This window comes from Acinonyx jubatus, chromosome D2 (genome assembly GCF_027475565.1).
Source record: "Acinonyx jubatus isolate Ajub_Pintada_27869175 chromosome D2, VMU_Ajub_asm_v1.0, whole genome shotgun sequence".
In the NCBI taxonomy this organism is placed as follows: Eukaryota; Metazoa; Chordata; class Mammalia; order Carnivora; family Felidae; genus Acinonyx; species Acinonyx jubatus.
This window is the reverse complement of record NC_069393.1, coordinates 15,537,072-15,557,151: the sequence shown is the minus strand read 5'-3', so window position 1 is coordinate 15,557,151 and position 20,080 is coordinate 15,537,072. Positions and strand designations below refer to the sequence as shown.

At 39.6% G+C, this 20,080-nt stretch overlaps 1 protein-coding gene across 14 annotated transcripts in view; it reads left to right on the top strand.

Annotated features, from left to right (window-relative positions):
• The window catches only part of PCDH15 (protocadherin related 15), a 926,293-nt gene that overhangs the window by 666,232 nt on the left and 239,981 nt on the right, over positions 1–20,080 (top strand). For all 14 annotated transcript variants that reach the window (XM_053207164.1, XM_053207165.1, XM_053207167.1 and 11 more), the window contains 2 exons: positions 659–752; positions 10,860–10,988. In XM_053207164.1, the coding sequence (XP_053063139.1) occupies positions 659–752; positions 10,860–10,988 (223 nt within the window). The remainder of the gene's footprint in view (positions 1–658; positions 753–10,859; positions 10,989–20,080) is intronic.

Genomic DNA, 20,080 nt, shown 5'->3' with positions numbered 1-20,080 from the left:
TCCTCTTTGGAAAATAGTATAATGTATCTAAATCTGATTACTATGGAGAATAAAAATAAATATTACAAAAATAATCCTAATACCCATGAAAGTTTTAACATTTTACTGTATATTTTCTAATTTTCTACAATGAGCCTCCATTGTTTTGAAACTGGGAAAGAAGAACAAATAAATGTTAATCACTAGGATTTGTCAAAGATAGAATTTAGATATTTGCATTTCCAGTATGGGCACATATGTGAGGATGAACAGGAATGATGCTATGTATTAGTTCTAAGAAACCATTCCTTGATTCAAAGGATTATGAAACTACTAACGACTAATGAAGTCTTTTACCTTTGAAATAATCATAAACAAGATAGACGTCTTTCTTCCCGAAATGAATTAAGAGTAGTTTTATTTTTCTCTTGGAGGCTGGAGAATCAGCTCAGTTATCTCATTCAGTTTGGGGGGTTTTCATTGTCACTAATAAGCTCATCAGCCTTAAAGGGTTTTTTTAATCATCAACGTGAATCCTAGAATCAGGCATCTTAAATATTCAGGCTACGTTTGCTGAAGGGGAAAAACCTGTCAAGAGTAGTTCCCGATGGGAGGAAGACTCCCTGTGACAAAAGATCTTTGTGTGTCTTATCTGTTTGTTTGTTTTCTCTGTCACTAGTGCTGGGATTCTAACCTTAGGGAAAGCCCTGGACAGGGAGAGCACCGATCGCTACATTCTGATCGTCACTGCTTCCGATGGCAGGCCGGATGGGGTGAGTACTTGGCCTTGGGGACCGAAGGGTTGTAAGCACAGTGCTCGAGAAACTGAGAGACTGATAGTCTGATACTCCGAAACAACGTGTCACCATCCTGAGTCCAGGAATAATCTCTTTCACGAGGAGCAGCTCCTTAACTTACTTGGAGAAGTGGTCTTTTCTCCAATGCACTCTTTTAACAGATGAACGTATACTCTGAATCTCTTAGGAACAGAACAGATACTTGTGATTGACATTCTTCCCCAACTCGTGGGGAAATTGAAGTCTAACAGCCTAGAATGCAGTCCATGGACAGCATCACCTGCACTGCGCCCCAAAATGTGTCCTGGCTGTTTTACCCTCTCTCAGCCTGTTCCCTTTAATGTCAGTTTTTGGTGGGGGTAGGGGGACTGCAGGTAAATGTCTTGAAGCACTTAGGGAACCAAGGTGACTGATTCCGCAGGCCATTTGTAAGCAGCACTCAGGGTCCTGACTAATCCTTGGTGATGGAAGTGCTTCACATGGCCCATAATTCCAGACAGGATAAATTTTGTTTAGTCCTTCTGGAGTGTTTTAAAATCATTTGACTGTATTCTTTAAACCACCTTGCTTACAACCACTACTGTTCCAATTTTTAAACACTGTAACATTTCAATTGTTGGTAACAGGTCATTCGACTTTTTTCAGCATTTCTATGGCACGGGGTAGTTTCCTGTTTAGTCAGATGCTTATAGGCAGCTCAGCACGTTATAGGCCAATTCAGTACTGTTCTCTGGAAATAATTTCAAATTCAGGTGGGGAGCACAGGTGAGGCTCACCCAATTACAATAGCAGCATAGCTCCACCTGACTCGAAATTAATTGATTAATCTGTATGGTAGGTTGATTGGGGGCATATGATGCTCTCCTCACACTTATTTGAAGAGGATTGCTCAGAAAATTAATCGATGCATCTGCCAATAATAAGCCATTTGCCATTTCTCAAACATTAGGTAGAACAGTTATATGTAGAAAATAAAATAGAGTAAAACCTTGGTTTGCATGCATAATTCGTTCTGAAAACATGCTTGTAATCCAAAGCACTCGTCTATCAAAGCAAATTTCAAGAACCATTGGCTCAGTTGTGATTATGTGACATTCAGCATCACGTACCACTCAAGTATTACAAGATGTCGCTCATTTATCAAGTTACAATTTGTTAGAAATGTTTGCCCATCTTGGGGAATGCCTGCAGAACAAGTTATTCACATTCCAAGGTTTTGCCGTATACCGGACAGTCTGAGTAAATAGTGTGGCCAGGACAAAGTACTTAGCTGTGTGAAGAAAAATAAAACTGAGATTAAGTTTTAATCCTTGATTAAGGATTAATCAAGGTGTCCTTCATTAAGAGTGTGCCTGGGTTAGACCTACATGAAGAAGGCAATGGGAGTCTCAAGAAGACAATAAGTGAAGGCTTTGCTGTATGGTGGAAGACTAATTGGTAACTTGGCCAGGAAATAATGGAGGGAGGATCCTGAGGAATTACTCAGCATGGAGGAAGGGGTGTCATTAGATTGAAGTAAAATAAGCAAGGAGCATTCAGGTCAGCTATTAGAATAGAAAAAAAGAAAACATAATGCACAGCTTTGGGATACATCACGTTACAAATCAGATGTTAATGGCAGTGATAATAGCTAGGAACCTTTTAAAAATCATTCCTTAGACAAAAGAACAGATAGAAAATAAATAGTATATTAAGATATCTGGTATAGTGTCAATCCACTGATTATGGGTTTGTCCACATCAAAAACAGAGAATCAATTATGGGTTAAATATAATGGTTTAATTTCTTCTAGAGCATTTTTCTTTCTTTTTTTTTTTAATTTTTTTCAATGTTTATTTATTTTTGAAGGAAAGGGAGAGAGACAGAGCATGAGCGGGCAAGGGGCAGAGAGAGAGAGAGACACAGAATTCGAAGCAGGTTCCAGGCTCTGAGCTGTCAGCACAGCTGACACAAACCACGAGATCATGTTCTGAGCTGAAGTCGGAAGCTCAACCGACTGGAGCCACCCAGGCATCCAGAGAGCATTTTTTTTTTTTTTTTCTGGTTACTTGTGTATTTCAGACCCCTTGGACAGGTCATTTAGCATTTCCAGCTCCCCCACATTTTCATTCTTATGATCAATGAGGTCACATTCAGCTTTAAAATTATGATCCTTTTAAGTGAAGGTGTTTTATTTTCAAAAGTTTGTATTGAGAGTACCAGTAGAGAAAGGAATAAAAAAAAAAAAAAAAGCTTCTTTAGTTAATTCCATTATTTACATAATGTTAGGGATGGACTTATAAGCGGGTACATATAGTGGGTTCCTGAAGGAGAAAGTGATTACATAATCACAACTGTCTCACATTTTGATAGCATTCTTCTTATCTGTACGTTTAAACTTACTCCTTTGTAGAGTTATGGTAAAACTAACCATTTGACCTTAATGGTTATGGTTTTCAAGAAAGATATTTAATGGGCAGTGACCCCAGGTGGATGGACTCTTCTTAAATCAAAATGATTACCAGCAATTTGTGTGAAACAGATTGTGAAGATATAATTTGATTTCATCATAAAAAAGCCACCTCCCTGCCACCTTCAAAATGTGGTTACGGGAGAAGAGAGCTAATATTCTAGTGGTCATTGCTGATGTGTTATAGACACAGTTGAGGAAACTTTATTTGATGTTCTTGTATTTTTTTTGCCCTTTTCTAAATGTAACTTTGTCAAGAGTAGTTTAAAAAAAAATCTATACATGTAAGTTACATATCTCATTATTATAAATAGACTTCTTTAGCTATATGACTACAGATAAGCTCATACTTTCTGGATTTTAGTAGTTATCTACAGTTACTTGGAATTACTTACAAATCTGTGAAGTTGAAAATCCCTTAATAAAGCTTCTACCATATTTTATTCCAATATTTTCACATTTTAGGTGAAATAGACTTTGAAAATTTTATATATCGTACACATTTTTAAGCAGTTGTGTTTTACCTAATTTATAATAATAACATATAGGATAGCTCCCAAATGAATTTTTTGGAAGGAATATACACTCAATTTCTTTTCAGAAGCTTCTTTTTCACATTATTTACTTATAAACTAAACTAAATCCAAACAATCTGAGCTAAAAATACATTTTTTGGGAAAATTTTATTGGAAAATGTGGGCAAACTTTATTATGCTTATGGATACAATTTGATCAACAGAGAGGGAGAATTTTTCCTCGACTCTTTTATGGTCCCTGGCTGGGTCTGAAAATTAAACTGACAAAGTCAGACTAACAGGAAAAAGCCCATTTATTTAAGTTTTACATGACATGACAACCCCCATAAGGAAATGAAGACCCAAAGAATTAGTGAAATCTACTTGCTATAATAGTGGGTTAAAGGATCAGAGGCAGGTGCAGAAAAGCAACTAAACTACGCGGAGAGGCTGAAGGGAGCTATGAATTATTTTAACAAGGTCAGCCTACATAGAATTCTCTCCATCTCAATTTCTTGCTCTTGTTGGGCATAAAAATGTTACCTTCCTTCTCAAACAGGGAATACATCTTTCACATAGCAATTTAATATCCTGCTTTTAAGAAAAAGAAAGAAGGACTGAGTGTTTTTCCTGTATTTGTTGTTCTTCAAGTACCTTTATCTCAAAAGTCAATACACCGGAGTGGCATATTTTGGGGTGATGTCCTCTGAACTCCTTCAACAGTCAGTGGCAGCAATAGCCTGTAGGAATAGGCTTGTAAGTACGGGGAAGCCCAAACAGCAGGGGCTTAAACAAATCAGGGTTTGTCTCAAATATAAAGAAGCGTTGAGGTGGGCAGGAAATGGTTGGCGCGGGGGCTCCACAGTGGCATCAGGGTGCCCTCTGCCTCATTTCTGCTCTGCACTTAATAGTGCTTGCTTGCATCTTCATTCCTGGTACCTAATGGTCTTATGGTGGCTGATGGCAACTCCAGGCACCTACTCTCCATTGCAAGGAGCAGAGGGTAAAGATGCCCTCTTTTCTCATGGAGCTGGAGCTTTTCCAGGGACCAGACCTAGCATACTGCTTCTTATCTTATTATCCATACTGGGCTGCAAGACAGCTAGCTAGGGAGTAGGGCTTGTGGATTACAGATGTCCATAAACCAAAAACACAGCAAAATACATACATATGCAAATCACAGTGAAAGATGTAAACATGCAAATTGTGGGCAGGATTTCCTCTTTTGTTGTTGTTTCTTTAAAACAAATGTATCAGTTGTCCATTTCCAATAGGCTGATTCTTATTCAAAACCCAAAGTTGTTCTGTGGGTGTGGATATTTCTGACCAGATCCCATGAGTTCAGCAATCTTGTTTGCTATATCTGTAGAATGTTCTAGAATGCCTAGCTTGACTTACTCAGTTATGGCTTTTACAGTGAATGTCGGTGATGTTTTACAATTTCAGATTGGCAATAGGCTTAGCATCTGTGCTTGGGCCTTGAACTAGTATTATTCCCCGAATGTCTTTTAAACATGACGATATAAATTAGCAATTAGAATCTAGAAGGTGAACAATTAACTGTTTAATCAAACTATGGGGGAAAAAAGAAAGGAAAAATATATATGCAAGAAGACTTGTGTGGGAAATTCAAATAACTGAATTTTAATATAGTTGGTTTAATAAAATTGTAGAATGAAATAATTCTGTCTATGTATATGTGTGTCTACAATGAATATATATCCTGATATATCCTGGTGTTATTTGAGAAAACAAAACCGCAGTGGGTTTATTTGTGTGTATAATTTTGTAAAGAGATGTGACCATGTAATTTTAAAAGAGAATGAGCTACTTGTTCATTCTCTTTAAAAAGCATAGATTCGTATTTCTTGGTTTGGGGGAACAAAATACTGATATTTTAGTGTTTTCTGAAGGAAATATTCCAGAAATTTGATATTTTTTTTCATTGTGAGATAATCTGTGATATTCTTCTAGTTTATATTATATGTGATATATTAACATGTATTATTACAATATGTTACATATACTATAAAGTATGTACTCTCCTCATGCAGTGCTCAGATGTGCACAGAGTTAAAAGCTCCTGTATTTTTTACACCTAATCCAATCTTCATGAGCCCACTCTGCTACCTAGATTGTAATGTGTATCTGGGCTGGGTCAGGTCCCACTTGCTTAAAACAACATCCCAGCGTCTTAGGTTTTAAATACTCTTCTAGGTGAACACTCACCAATGCAGCTGCTGATTGTCTCCTCCTCTCTTCCCGGCCCTCACCCTAAAATTGTACAGGGGCAGGTGTGATTACTAGTTCTTGGTGTGGGGAGGGGGGCACCCAGCTTGAATGCCTCCATCTATGCTGGAGTCTGTTTATATGGTGCGTGTGTGTCTGTTTTGGCCTCTCAACTGCGGGCTTTTTAATTTGATCCAGTTCCCTAATGACCCTTTGGGTGTCTGGTGCATCCATTGCCACGTAGAACTGACGTGAATTGACATGACCACCGAGGTCCTCCGCCCTCACCCGAGGCCTTGCTCAGGTAGTGATCTCTCAGCATCTGCGATTCCTGAGCACACAAAGAAACCCCGATTCTCTCTCTAGCCACCTGTCCTCGCCACAGCTGCATATTCACCACGAGGTGCTATTAGATGTGACTGCCATGGAGATTCTCTGGAGGCTTCCATATTCCACGCGAGTCAGCCACTGTTTCTCCCCAAGTTCTCTTACTTTCTCAACACCTATCACCACGTTCCCTAAGTGCTGTTCCAGTGCCTCGTGGATGTAGACGTGGCCCAGGGTGGTGGAGGACAAGGCGTGGAGAGGAGGACCTTTGCATCTGATCTCCTTGTCCTCTCTGTGTCTCCCCTTCTGCTCCCATAATCCAGATAGGAAGGCACCCCCTTTTCCTGCTTCTCTGGGAGACATTTATACTCTTTCATTCTCAGAAGGGGAAAAAGCCTCCCACGTCAGCCTCACTGCTAGGAAGGTCGCCCTCGGTCATCGGAGAAACTCTATAATCTGGGTCAGCCTGGCTTGCCTCTTGATGTTGTAGCCACAGGATGATTTGTAGCTATGAATAAAAATGTTTTGGATTAATACTGCCTAAAAAGAATGCTCAATGCAGAGTATATACCTTCTCCTTGTCCTATTGAGCGAAAACAAAAATGGTCAGATCCTAGACACATCCTCATTATTTCCATTTTTATTGAAAGGAATTAAATGTACTAATAAAAGTTATTTTGAACATGCATGTCCATAGAAACTTGTAAAGGGTGTGTGTGTGTGTGTCTGTGTGTCTATGGATACATTTCTACATTGACAAAAAGAAAAAGGCGGCTACATCGTTCCATTTTCTATTTCTCAATTATATAGTATATAATGCACATTCTTCTGTCAGTTTATGACTATATAGTTTCATTTAGGCCCATGTCAGTAGAAATCATCATAATTATATCTTCAGTAACTGGAGAATGAATATATTTTGAATACCCTAAATATCTTCTAGTTAAACCAAGTTTTCAATAATTTAAGAAATTAGCTTGATAGATTCAATAAAGTCCATAATATAAAATCGAGGAAGATTACAAAATATTTTTTTAAAAAAGTTCTCATGAATAATAAAAAATGGTTTGTGTAGATGAACATACATATGTTTGTATTTTTTGTTTGTTTGTTTTTGACTTTGACTTTACATCTCACGTGTTTTATACTATTCCAAACCAAATATACCATATCAGTGACTTTATTTCAGGGCCATACAGTTTCTGAAAATAAATGTGTATCCACATTGTCTCTTACAACAGCCTGCTTGCATTGTTGAGAATTTAATATGTGCTGTAAGGATTTATCCATGATGTAAAACAAAATAAAAATCTGTGACACATTATAATTAAAATAAGTAATGACCCCAAAAGTGATAATTGGTGGAATGTAGTATTTAACTGCAACTATTTCCAGCTGGTGTAGTGAAATTACAAGTCGGTACAACTTTTGAGAAAATAGGCAGTAAGACAGATCTCCTTAATGCAAAGCAGGTAGCTTTGCACTGATCAAGCTTGTTAGTTTGGTATCTGATCTTTTTTATGTAATTGGAATAATATAAATTGATTTTCAGATTAATTGGGAACATGTGTTAGCTAACATAGTGTTCTTTTTATCTACTTTACCTAAAATGACCTGAGCTGATTTCCTAAGTATTTTATCTGAACCAACTGAAAATCTGTGCTTGGTAAGATACATAAACACCCTGTAGGGCACAGAACCATGTTGAAGTATGATTGCCGTCTTCCTGAACCAACCAAAAAATGTACATGATTGTGCTTTACAACTAACTAATCTACTCTTTCAGTAGATTTAAATGAATAGAATCAGTAGGTCTAAGGTGTCACCCGGGCATTTTTAATGATTAACCAAGTGATTCTGATGTAAATGGTTTTCAGACTACACTTCAAGAAATACACAAGCTAGAAATTATTCTATGTGCATTTTTACATAATAATTCTATAAAGAGAGACATGGATTCTCCTCATGTCATACACAGTTACTAAGATATAGAGAAATACATCTACATGGTCCTTAAATTTCAGTCCCTATTAGCACAAAATGGCAGACTTGTTTAACTTTCCAGATTACTTGGTGATCCAGCTGTCTTCTGCATTACTCAACTACAATCCGTAGTCTTTGAGCACCAAAACAGTCTGAAAACATCATACACCACAGTGTCAAGAATGGGGATTTGAAAGAATAGGATGGAAATCCATTTAGAAGATTGACAAGGAAATACAGATAGACTGGTATAAAGAGGGTCAGACAATTTGAAGGAAAGTCAGCAGACTCTAGTGTGGCTGCTCTTAGGTTTTGACTCCACGCTGTCACTTTTAATGTCCTGTTCACTCTCAGGCAAATTGGGAACTACTACTACTATAAAAACATCCTTTTACTGGTTTTATCTCTTACACAACTTTCAGAGAAATAACATTTGTTAAGCTGTTTTTTGTTACAAAAGGAAGGTAGCCTTGTCGGAGAAAATTTGGAAAATATATAAAAATTAAAAGAAGCAAATTAAATTTTCTGTATGTCATTGAATCAGATCCTATTTGGCTTTATAGAGACCCACATATATCTACATACAAGTGTGAGCTTGTGCTTGTGCATCTTTTAAATTAAGTAGTTTCACGGAGATACGCACACAGAAGAATGCCCAAACCTCACTTGTGCAGCTTAACGAATTTTTACATAGTGAACACATTTATGTAATCAACACTTAGAGCAAGAAACAGAAATTAATTGGCCCCCAAAAGCCCAGCCTTATGGCTGTGGCATTCCCAGCCCACCTTCTTCACAAATGTGACCCTATTCTGACTTCTCTCACAGTGGAGACATTTGCCAATCTTTGAAATGTATACCCTGGGAGTCATATGGTGTGTGGTGCTTTGTGTCTGATTTCTTACACTTTGCCTTATGTTCATGGAGATCATCTGTGTGGTTACTTGTTACAGTGATTTGTTCATTCTCAGTACTGTATATTCTTCTACTGTACACAGAAAGCAATCTATATAAGCATCTTTATGGGTGGGCATTTAGGTTGTTTCCTCATTTTGACTAGACAACACTCTTCTGGTCATCATTGGCATGCCTTTAAATAAAAATTTTACTGGACTTTTACATATAAAAACATGTACAAATCATACTGAATGGTTGTATGAATTTTCACATAATAAACCCACCAACGTAGCCAGCACACAAATAGAGAAAGAACCCATTATGGATACCCAAGAATTCCCTGCTATGCATGGTAAATTTAATGACTCCTAGATATTGCATGTGAAAAAATAATAAATCTTGGGGTAAAGTCATATTGCTCAAAAGAGGATATACTTTTGCCTCTGTTAAAATAGGAGAAAACCACCCTAATTCAGAGTTTGAAAGTTGGGTTTTAGTCACAGTGAGGCATGGTCTAGACCCCATGAAGAATTATTAAGAGAGTGTAGAACTTCAGTGATCCCAACGGGAAGGAGGGGACATTTCCCAGGTCCTTGCCTCCTTGGTGGCTGAGGAATGCAGTGTTTGACCCCTCGGTCCCTGATGGCTGTCTCCTCAGTCACTCCCTCTGAACCTCGTATTTCTGCTCAGCATGTCAGCCTTTCACCGCACATCATTTGCAAGTAGGACAAACTGTGTTGGTATCTTTTAAAACAAAATTTGGGTAATTATTTTCTCCTGCTTTTTTTCTACTACTTTTTATTTACATCTTGTCACATAGTGTCGTAGCATAACAGATTTTTCAAGTTCCAGCTGAGAACTCTTTCTTTCTCTGATTCTGGCCCCAGGCTTCTGTGATCTACCCCACACTGTGACAGAGCTGGGGGCAGGGCATTTGTTCTCAGGCTTTCATTAGAGAGAACCATTTCCTGCTTGGCTCACATCTGATGTTCCTTGATTGTGCAAAAGTCGTTGACCTACATAATAGACTCTGGTTGCAACAGGCCAAGGACGTACCTTTTCACCAGGTAGCACATACTACTGGTAGATGTGCCTGCTTACCTTTTTCTTGGGCTGTATGATCCCAAGGTAATCACTTCACTCATGGTATATGATGCTCAGACTCCTGGTTTATATGTGAACCCCGAAAATGATGACTATAGTATTTTCTGATAGCACTTGCTTACCTGAAAATACCCACTTGATGCACTGTGCTCTTTTATAATGTACAAGTTTTATTTTCTAAGTAGTGAAAAATGTAAGTGATCAAGGCTACGGAAGTGTTACATTTCAGAGAAAAGGAGGTACACGTGTGTTTAAACAAAAGCTTGCCACCCGTAAAATGTGAACAAGATAAAGGCAAAATCACTTCCTAAAAGTAAGCCTCCAGGAAATACTTGACATTTTCAAGAAGATGTTTGCCCTTTAATGTCATCATTTGCTTTTTCCATGTGGGTTTTTGAGGTGCTTGAAAATTGCAAGCTTCCTCCTTTTTTTTCTTCTTTTTCCTTTTTTGGAAAGCTAGGGAGTAGGAATAGTAATGAGATGCTCTTCAGCTAGACAAATGCCAAGATGGCCAATTAGCTGACATCAAAAGAAAAATAACTCTTTTCACATGGAATCTTTTTTGTTGTTTCTTTTAAGACCTCAACTGCCACGGTCAATGTGTTAGTGACAGATGTCAATGACAACGCCCCAGTGTTCGATCCCTATCTGCCTCGAAATCTGTCCGTGGTCGAAGAAGAAGCCAATGCGTTTGTGGGTCAAGTAAGGGTAAGTGGCGCGTATATATCAAGTGCATTTTTTAAGTGAATACGTTTCATATATTTTAATTTCAAAAAGACATTCAGCTAATGCAGGGTACAGTGGACCATTAGAAGTGTTGAAAGCAATCAGCGAGATCACTTGGGTATGAGGCGAAACACCAGTAAAGTGCCTTCATTCTCAATCACAGTGCCGGAGACTCTTCCAGATTTTTTTCCCCTTAAAACACATTGTGTCCATTTGGCTTTACCTCGTTAAGCTTGTTGATTTACATTTTAGGACCATCAGGTGTTTTAAATGTTGATTAATTTAAAGTATTCTTTTCTTAATATATATTTTTATTTTCTGGAATTATACTAAGATATTTGTAGAGAAATATGTGATAGCTCTACCATTAACTATGAATTTGTAGGTGCATCCCTCAAAATACAGATGTTTGGAGGTAAATTCATCTGGTTGTGTAAACATGCCCTCAGCATTCTCTGGGTACCTGCATTTCACACACAACTTTTGTCCAACGTGTTCTCCTTCTTGACTTATTTATTAGCCAGTTTTTATTAGCCAGTTTCTGTAGTTCCTTTGATGCATAATCCCATTTTTCTTATAGCAGGGGAAATATTTCCTCAGCTGGGCCATACTTGGTCTTGAACTTGGTAAAGGGTCTAGAAGCCATAAGCTGAGGGCACATTTTGAGGATGACACCCCTGTTGTGAAGCATCTACCTGAGATGAGGCATCTGTGTGGGCCACAGGCAAGGGAAGAACCCTTCTCTCGGAAGGAGTGGGGCATCCCAGGGTGTGAGTCCAGACTTTGGGATCGTACCCTTTCCCTGTTAATGCCGCGAGCCGTGAACAGGAGGTTTTCTGGTGCTTGGAAGCAAGCCTTCTCTACCAGGCAGCTGCACTTCCAGTCAGATATAGGGTCTGGCATTCAGTCCAGTTTCCTCTCTGGCTGCAGAAGAGGAGGGCTTCTTTAAACAATGTCACAAAGACCCTCTGCCTTCCACACCAAGCCCTGGGGGTTTCGCTGAACAGTTGGAGCTCATCAGTGTTTTCCCTTAGAGCTTTGACGATAACTTACAACAACGTCACAGCCATTGTCGTCATCATTGTCAGACTCTCTCTCAAATCCTGCGGAGGTCACATAAGGCATACGTTCCCTTGTGCTTTTATGCCACCCCAGCTCGCCGCAGGGGAGAGGTTTGTAATTGTGCCGCGACAGTGTGCCCGGGAGTCTTGATGTCATGTAGCCAGCAAGCCATCAACTCCAGAACCCTGTATAATAATACCTCTGGCGTCAAAACTCTCACCATGAACTCGGCCAGAAAAGACCTGTAGACAAAAGATTGAGGAGTTCAAGGGACACTAACAGGAAAGTGAGGAAGTGATGCAGGGAAAAGACAGGTACCAGTGCAGGGCTGGCTACTGCACAAGTCCTCGTGAGGAAAACTGGAGCTCAATCCCAACAACAAATCTAGGAAATCATATGGCCCAGAGTTATCAATCCTGAGAAGCGAGGGAACTGGCAAATTCATGCACGATACCCTGACAGTTCTCGGTCACTGATGCTTTGGACAGCATTTTCAGTACTTCTTGCCTCCAGTGCAAATAAGCGGCCAGGTCTCTGCAGCTCAGGAGTATTCAGTCAGACTGCACACACCAGCAGGTAGAAGTTGCCCAAAGAGTATACCTGCTCTGAGGGCCACAGGTGGGGCACTAGCAGTTTCTATAACACCAAGCAGACAAGATGATAAAATCTGAGCGGCATGTGCAGAAAACACAGAAAAGGAGGCAGTGCTGGCATTTACTCATGAAGGATGAGTATTGACGAGAAGAAAATTGGGAGGGGTTGGAAGCTGTCTGGCAGGTAATTGCATGAATAAAAGCACAGACCCAGAGCACTGACATGTCACATTACAGGAAATTAGATGTGCCACATCGTAAAGATTTCTCTGTGCGTGTTGGAGAAGGTGGTGGGGGGACCCCTGCAGGGCGTGACGGATGGCATCACTAGATCTTTATAAAGCTTACTCCTGGGTAGATTGTAATGGGAGATTCTAAATTCAGAAAGCTGTATTTAGTCACATCTACCAATTATTCAGAAAGAATAAACAGGTACTGAAATCACTTAGGAAAATTATCTTTTCCATTTCTCATACTTTACCTGACATTGGAGAGTAAAGGCCATATGGAATATATAAGTAATCATAAGTAGGCATTAATATAGTGATTAATTTTTCATTATTTTTATTTTTCCTTTCTCTTTATTTTCATCACTTTCCCTAGTGATTCTTCATCTTTGAAGGAATTATAGCATTAACTTTGTTTCTTGTCTCCTACTTCTAAAATTCAACAAGGAATGGTCTTTGTAATGTATTTTGGCATTAAAAATTGAAGTACAAACCCTGGCACTCATAATCTGATAAAGCAGTAATTGTCATGGACTTTAGGCAATAACATCTTTTCACAAAAACCTAAAATGACTGAAACTAAAAAGGAACATGAAAACGTGCAAAGCAGGTGCATACCACTGATTCTGCCCAGTCCCACAGAAGTTGTAACGTCCATAGGATGGGATTTTCATGCATCCTAACAGTCTCCTGTTGCTACCTAATGAGAATTTTATGATACATTAATTTCACTAAATGACTCCTGCCCTGCTTATAGAATTTAATTCTAGTTGTCACCAGAACTCTATGAAGACACACTTAAAACCAAAATACATATGGTTATTTATTGTACTGAATTTGAGTTACCGACTCCAGAGTTTTTGTTCTAATGATGTGGTGGTGTGTTAATCCACTGTTTGCATTCCAGTGCTAAAGGCACTTTTTATTTACTTTTTAAGGTACTAAGGCAGTGTCGTAGTAACTCAACTTTATTAAATAGGGAATACTTCTGAAGCAATATTTATGGATTGTGCAACGCAAAGTTTCATCAGCATGTTAAAAAATAAACTCCCAACCTGCAACGTTTTAACGGAGAGCTCACTATACGCCAGTACCATATACCGTACTTAACTCTGAAAACTATTTCCATATTCCCAGGGCACTTGTAGCAGTGGCATTGTTGGGGAGAAGAGAATGTGTGCAGAGTGAAACCTAGCAAACACAGTGAGAACACACTCTGTGTCGATGTCAAGTGTCAAAGTGTCATCCTGGTGATTTACTGAAGGACGAGGAACGCCACAAAGGAATAAGTAGCTGTGTCAGTGTTCATGGGAAAATGTATTCATCTGCAGTATCCGGACAAATTAGTGAGATTCTAGGTTGGAACAAACAAGGCAAAGAAAGATACCAGGTGGAGATGACCCAGGACAGAGCTGGGTCTGAAGAGGCAATTTGAGAACAAGTCAACAGTCTGACAATAATGGAAGATTTGTTGAGAGGAGTTCTGGAAAAGTGATTAGGAACACGTTGAGTTCTGACGGGGAAGACCAGGGGGGCTGCTAGAGAGACTCGGTGTGTCGGCATAAAGTCTTATTTAGTGTTTAGTGCCCTGCACAGCATGTCACGGGGGGAGCATGTAGGGGGATCTGCGTGCATATTCTGATGGTGGACCACAAGCGTGCCAACAGGGCATCCCCAGTGAGGTGTTGGTTGTAAGAGGCCTCACACCAGCCACGGACAAAATCCCTGCCCATTCCAGATCCCGGGGTATGCAGAGAAGCAGCAGAAGACACATGCTTGTGTGTGAGAGAGACACAGAGAGAGATTGTATATTAGAGAGGATCTAATAAATAATATATATATATATATTATATATTAGAGAGGATATGTATACACACATATGTGTATATAGAAATACTTAGGTATGTAGGTATTATTGTTAAATAAGGTCAATAGTTGAGGGTAAAGAGGCTGGGTCTACTGTTGAGATTATGTCATTTCTTTTTTTTTTTTTTTTAAGTTCAGTAAACTGCTTAGATGTGTTTCCCAGACCCTATTTATCGCTAAATCAGAAGGACCCCCAGGAAAGGTTCACCGTGATGTGTGAGAGTCAGGCGGCCAAGTTTGGTCCCACCACACACCCTGGGTCTACAGACGTGGGCCCTCAATGCCATGGATGCCATTTTCATTGATCTGCTCAAAGAAGGTCTGACAGATGGACCCCCGAGTCTGGGTGAGAAGTGCAGAGGAGATAAAGGGGAGACCTGTTTCAGTAAACATGGTCTTCACTGCTGGGTCACCAAAAGGACCTCTTTGTACTTGTCTGACAGAGTTTAGCCTGAGGGAGGAGAAGCTGTTTTCACTTTGTGACACGTGCCCAGGAGGCACTTTGTGGAGATTTGGAGTGAGTGGGAGGTGAGGCCCCGGGAGGCCTTGGAGGCTCGTCCAGCTGCCTGCCCTCGGACAGCAGCTCATGGAGAAGTTCCTCAGGGGCCACAGTTCTGCTGAAACTTGTCCTGTTTTTCAGAATAGCCTTGGGCATGAAAGCCCACACAGCGGCAGTGAAGGCACACTTGGAAACCACACTGTCTGTTACGTTTAAAGCAGGTTCTTAGCAGTGTAGATGATACAGAGTGAGCCACTTCCTGGCAAACCTCTAATCGGTGCCTTGCAGCAATTCTGGTCAGATATAGGGTCTGGCACCAATTCAAGCCCCATGTTGGGCTCTGTGCTGACAGCCCAGGGCCTGGAGTCTGTTTCAGATTCTGCATCTCCCTCTCTCTCTGCCCCTCTGCTGCTCGTGGTCTCTCTCTCTCTCTCTCTCTCTCTCTCTCTCTCTCAAGAATAAATAAACATTAAAAATTAAAAAAAAAAAAAGAAATTGGTGTTTCCTCCAAATACACAATTTAATATGAAGCAAAGTAAATCTGAACCTCACTGCTGTGTCTCTGATGAATGTCCTTGTTGTCTCTCTGTGTGGGGCTCTAAAAATGAAATGAAGGTGGGGAGCTTTATGGTGTTTTATTTATTTTTTGTAGCTCACTCTGACATTCAACAGTGCCTAAAACTATAATACTTCTTTTTTAAGTGGGCCACAAGTGGGGGATTTTATGGGTTCTCTTGTCAAGTCAAACTATATAAGGCAAATACTATACTCACTCAACTAAAGAAAGAAGCCTGCACAATTTGAAAAATTGGTGACCTGTATTTTAAGGCTGTTACCTAAAAATATTTATAATGGAGATTTATCTGTTGCTTGTGAATATTTTTTTAATTTTTTTTTAAGTTTACTTATTTATTTTGAGAGAGAGAGAAGATGAGCAGGGGAGGGGCAGAGAGAGAGGGAACTTGAGCAGGGGCGGGGGATGGGCACAGAGAGAGGGAGAGAGAGAATCCCAAGCAGGCTCTGCTCTGTCAGCACAGAGTCTGACACAAGGTTCAATCCCAGGAACCATGAAGTCATGACCTGAGCTGGACGCTCAACCGACTGAGCCACCCAGATGCCCCTAAGTATTTTTGAAACTCAGTCAATCTTTCAGATTCAATTAGCAATTCATAAATGAATTAGAAAATATTGTGCTTATATTTTTGCACTGTTTACTTGAGACCTGTCCTTGGATCAGCTTTTAGTCTTTCTATCAGCTGTTATAATAAATACGTGTGCGTGTGCCTGTGTGTGTGTGTGTGTGTGTGTGTAAACATTCATAGGGGTGTATGGCCCCAGAAGTACGATGAATGATATCCACCCCCAACCTGATGGTCACCTCCATATTGCCAAATGTCATCTTTATCTGGATAACTTCACTGGTGCATTTGAAGCCGATCTCTCTTTCCTTTTTCAGACCCTACTAACTATCTGCTCTCGGTTTCCATGTTGAAGCACACCTGATTCCTCCTGCCTTTCCCTGGCTTCATTTGCTTCCTAAACCTTTTATTTTAATATGTATAAGTCCCTTTTTTCTAGCTTCATTGAGGTATAATTGGTATTCAAAACGCAGCACATGACTCATGTATACAATTTGATGTGTTTGAGTTTGGATATATGGATGCATTCTGGTTACCATGGCCACAATTGAGGCAACGGACATGCCCGTCACCTCCAAAACTAACTTTGGCTCTTGTGCGTGTCTTCTCAGTTGGCTTTCCACTTCTACACGTTCATTCTGGGACATTCCCTGCACCTTGTACCCCACAGCTTCTAGAACATTTAGAGTCTCATGTCTTCCACAGCTCTACCCCTTAGCGTTTCTGCTCCTTTAAGCTACAGCTTCAAATAAACCTATATCTGTAAAACTAACCCACCTGAGTGTCTTAGAGATGCCTCGTATCCAACATGACTAACACTGAACCCTTGTCTTCATGTTCCCCAGACAGGGCTTCCTCTCTGGAATTCTCCATCTCAACCTGTGTGTCTCCTCTTTCTTCCTCACTGTGCACATCTGGTCCCTCGCCAGTCCCGATAATTCTCTGTTTCTCACCTGAACTAATATCACAACCTCTCTTTTTAAAAACACAGAATTTAGTTTATTTTTCTATCCTTAAAGGCCACACTACATTTAAAAAATATCTTTATAGTTTCTTGACTTTGTTGCTGTTTTTCTCACTTAATTGATTATCCTGACGGTAGTCTTTGATACCTCCTAGTTATCCTTAGTGCACCTGCTGGACCGCTGTCTCTAACCACCAGTTCAGCCACAGGAAGCACCTCTCAATGCAGAAAACAAGGTGTACCTCCCGCTGCTACTTCTCCAGCTTTCCCTGCATCAATGCTCACCTGCCTGCAGTTACTAATCATTATTCTCAGTAACTCCCCCAGGTCTCTGCCTCTGCTCACGCACCCACCTTGATTTCTTCCTTCTCCATTCTTTATTTAGAGAACTCATCTTTGAAAATCTGGTCAAATGTAGTCTCTTCCAGAAAAACTTACCTAAACTTTTCCATGTCCTAAATGATCCGTCCTCATGGCCCCATTTATACTACGCACAACGTTTTGATAGTGCTTACCAAAGTATATGGAACTGATCTATTTATCCCAATTTCTTGGAAGTACAGACTGTGTCATATTGATCTGAGAGAACTGATACTCAGCCCAATATTTGGTTCTTAGAAGATGCTGAATTAAACTAGACCTAATGGATTAAAATGATCTAAAAGTACCATTTTTTTCGATGAAGATTGAGATATGTTGTAGAAAGACAAGAGGTATAATATATGTCAACATCTGCAAGTATATATTTGGCTTACCACACACACATATGCATAAATAAACAAAGACAATGTTTTGATATTGGGTATCTATCTACTTTTAGAATTTTTTTATTCTTGAGAGAGACAGAGACAGAGCGTGAGCAGGGTAGGGGCAGAGGGAGAGAGGGACACAGAATCTGAAGCAGGCTCCAGGCTCTGAGCTGTCAGCACAGAGCCCGACATGGGGCTCGAACCCACGAACCGTGAGATCATGACCTGAGCCGAAGTTGGACGCCCAACTGACTGAGCCACCCAGGATCCCCAACTTTTAGAATTTTTTTAAACACAGTTCATGTAGTATAGAACATAGGGGGTTAATTTAAAAGGCAATGTTAATGCCAAGAACACCTGAAATTTCTAATCAGCCTAGAGCAAAATCTTTACCACCAGGAGACAGGGAAACAATAGGTTTAAGAAGATTACTTAGAGGAACAATGTAAGAGATACGCTCCCAGCCTGTTTGGTCATGTGTTTGGAATTGTATTTTCTACTCACCCGTTTACCATATATACTCTATTTAAATTATTTAATATTTGTCTAAGAAGAAATACTATTTTTGCCTCACAAACCCTTGCTCCATTCATCTCGCTGTGCCTTTTAATGCCACATTACTTATTTATGAGATCCAACTTTATACAAATTGCACTTCTGTTTTATAGACTGATGAAAATTCATGGCCTGTTCACTTTGGTTGGGTTTGGTTATCCTTTCGTGCAAATGTTACAGCCCACTACAATTGCTTACACCGACTTTCTGCCTGAGGAGGACGCTTGCCAATCAACTTCTGGTTTTACAGGAGGGATCCCAACTGTTTCTTAAGCTTTTCATTAAGACCAAATCTCATCCTTTAAACTTTAAGAAAGATGTGTAATATATAGAAAGGGATTGAAAGATACACGCACAATTTATTATAAGGTACACATGCGTGCAAGTAAGCCCAGGCACGTAATCCTCACTAGGAGAGCCCCCTGCCTGCTTCTTCCCACTTTCCCCCACCTTCCATTTACCCCTGTGATTAGTTTCTTGATTTCTATTGTAGACTGACCAACTCCCTAAGCTCCCATAAACAAGATAGTCTAGTTACATCTTTTTTAAATTGTCTACAAATAGAATTGTAGAGTATGTGTGCTTTAGTAACTGCCTTCTTTTATTCACCTTATCTTTTTAAGAGTCAACTTTCTTCCCGTTGAGTCATGTATTTTATTTCCAATTTGCGGTTATACCACAGTTTGTATTCACGTTCTTACTATCGGCAAGTGCTGGAGTGGTTTCCAGTTTGAGGCTATTATAACCAATGCTGTTGTGAATACTTTCATATAATGTTTCCTGTGCACATGTGCCTGAATTTCTGTTATGAATATGAGTATATTTAACTTTATTGAAAATCCCAAATCGTTTTCCATACTGACTCTGACGGTTCTCCGAGTTAGTGATTGTCCCCGTCTACATTTTTGGTGTGTCAGTCTTTCTGATCTGAGCCAATTTGGTGTGATTTTGGTGGTCTCACACTGGAATCTTTATAAGCATTTTCCTGAAGAGATTGAATATGTTTTCAAAAATGTTTACTTGCTATTTTGAATTTTTTCCCCAAAGTACTTTTTAAATCTGGTATCCATGAATATATTGGATTGCCATTGATTTTCTTCTTGAGTGTCCTTTTCATCTGTGAGGATTCTTTATATGTTCATGACTTACTGTTTATTCCATATATTTCAAACATCTAAAACTCTAGATCTTGTATTGCACTTTTTTTTTAATGTTTATTTATTTGTTTTGGGAGAGAGAGAGAATTAATGAATGAATTAATTAATTAATGAATCCCAAGCAGGCTCTGCACTGTCATCGTATAGCCCAATGTGGGCTCTATCTCATGAATCATGAGATCATGACCTGAGCTTGAATCAAGAGTCTATTGCTTAGCCGACTGAGCCATCCATGCGCCCCATGTATTTCACTTTCTTAAAAG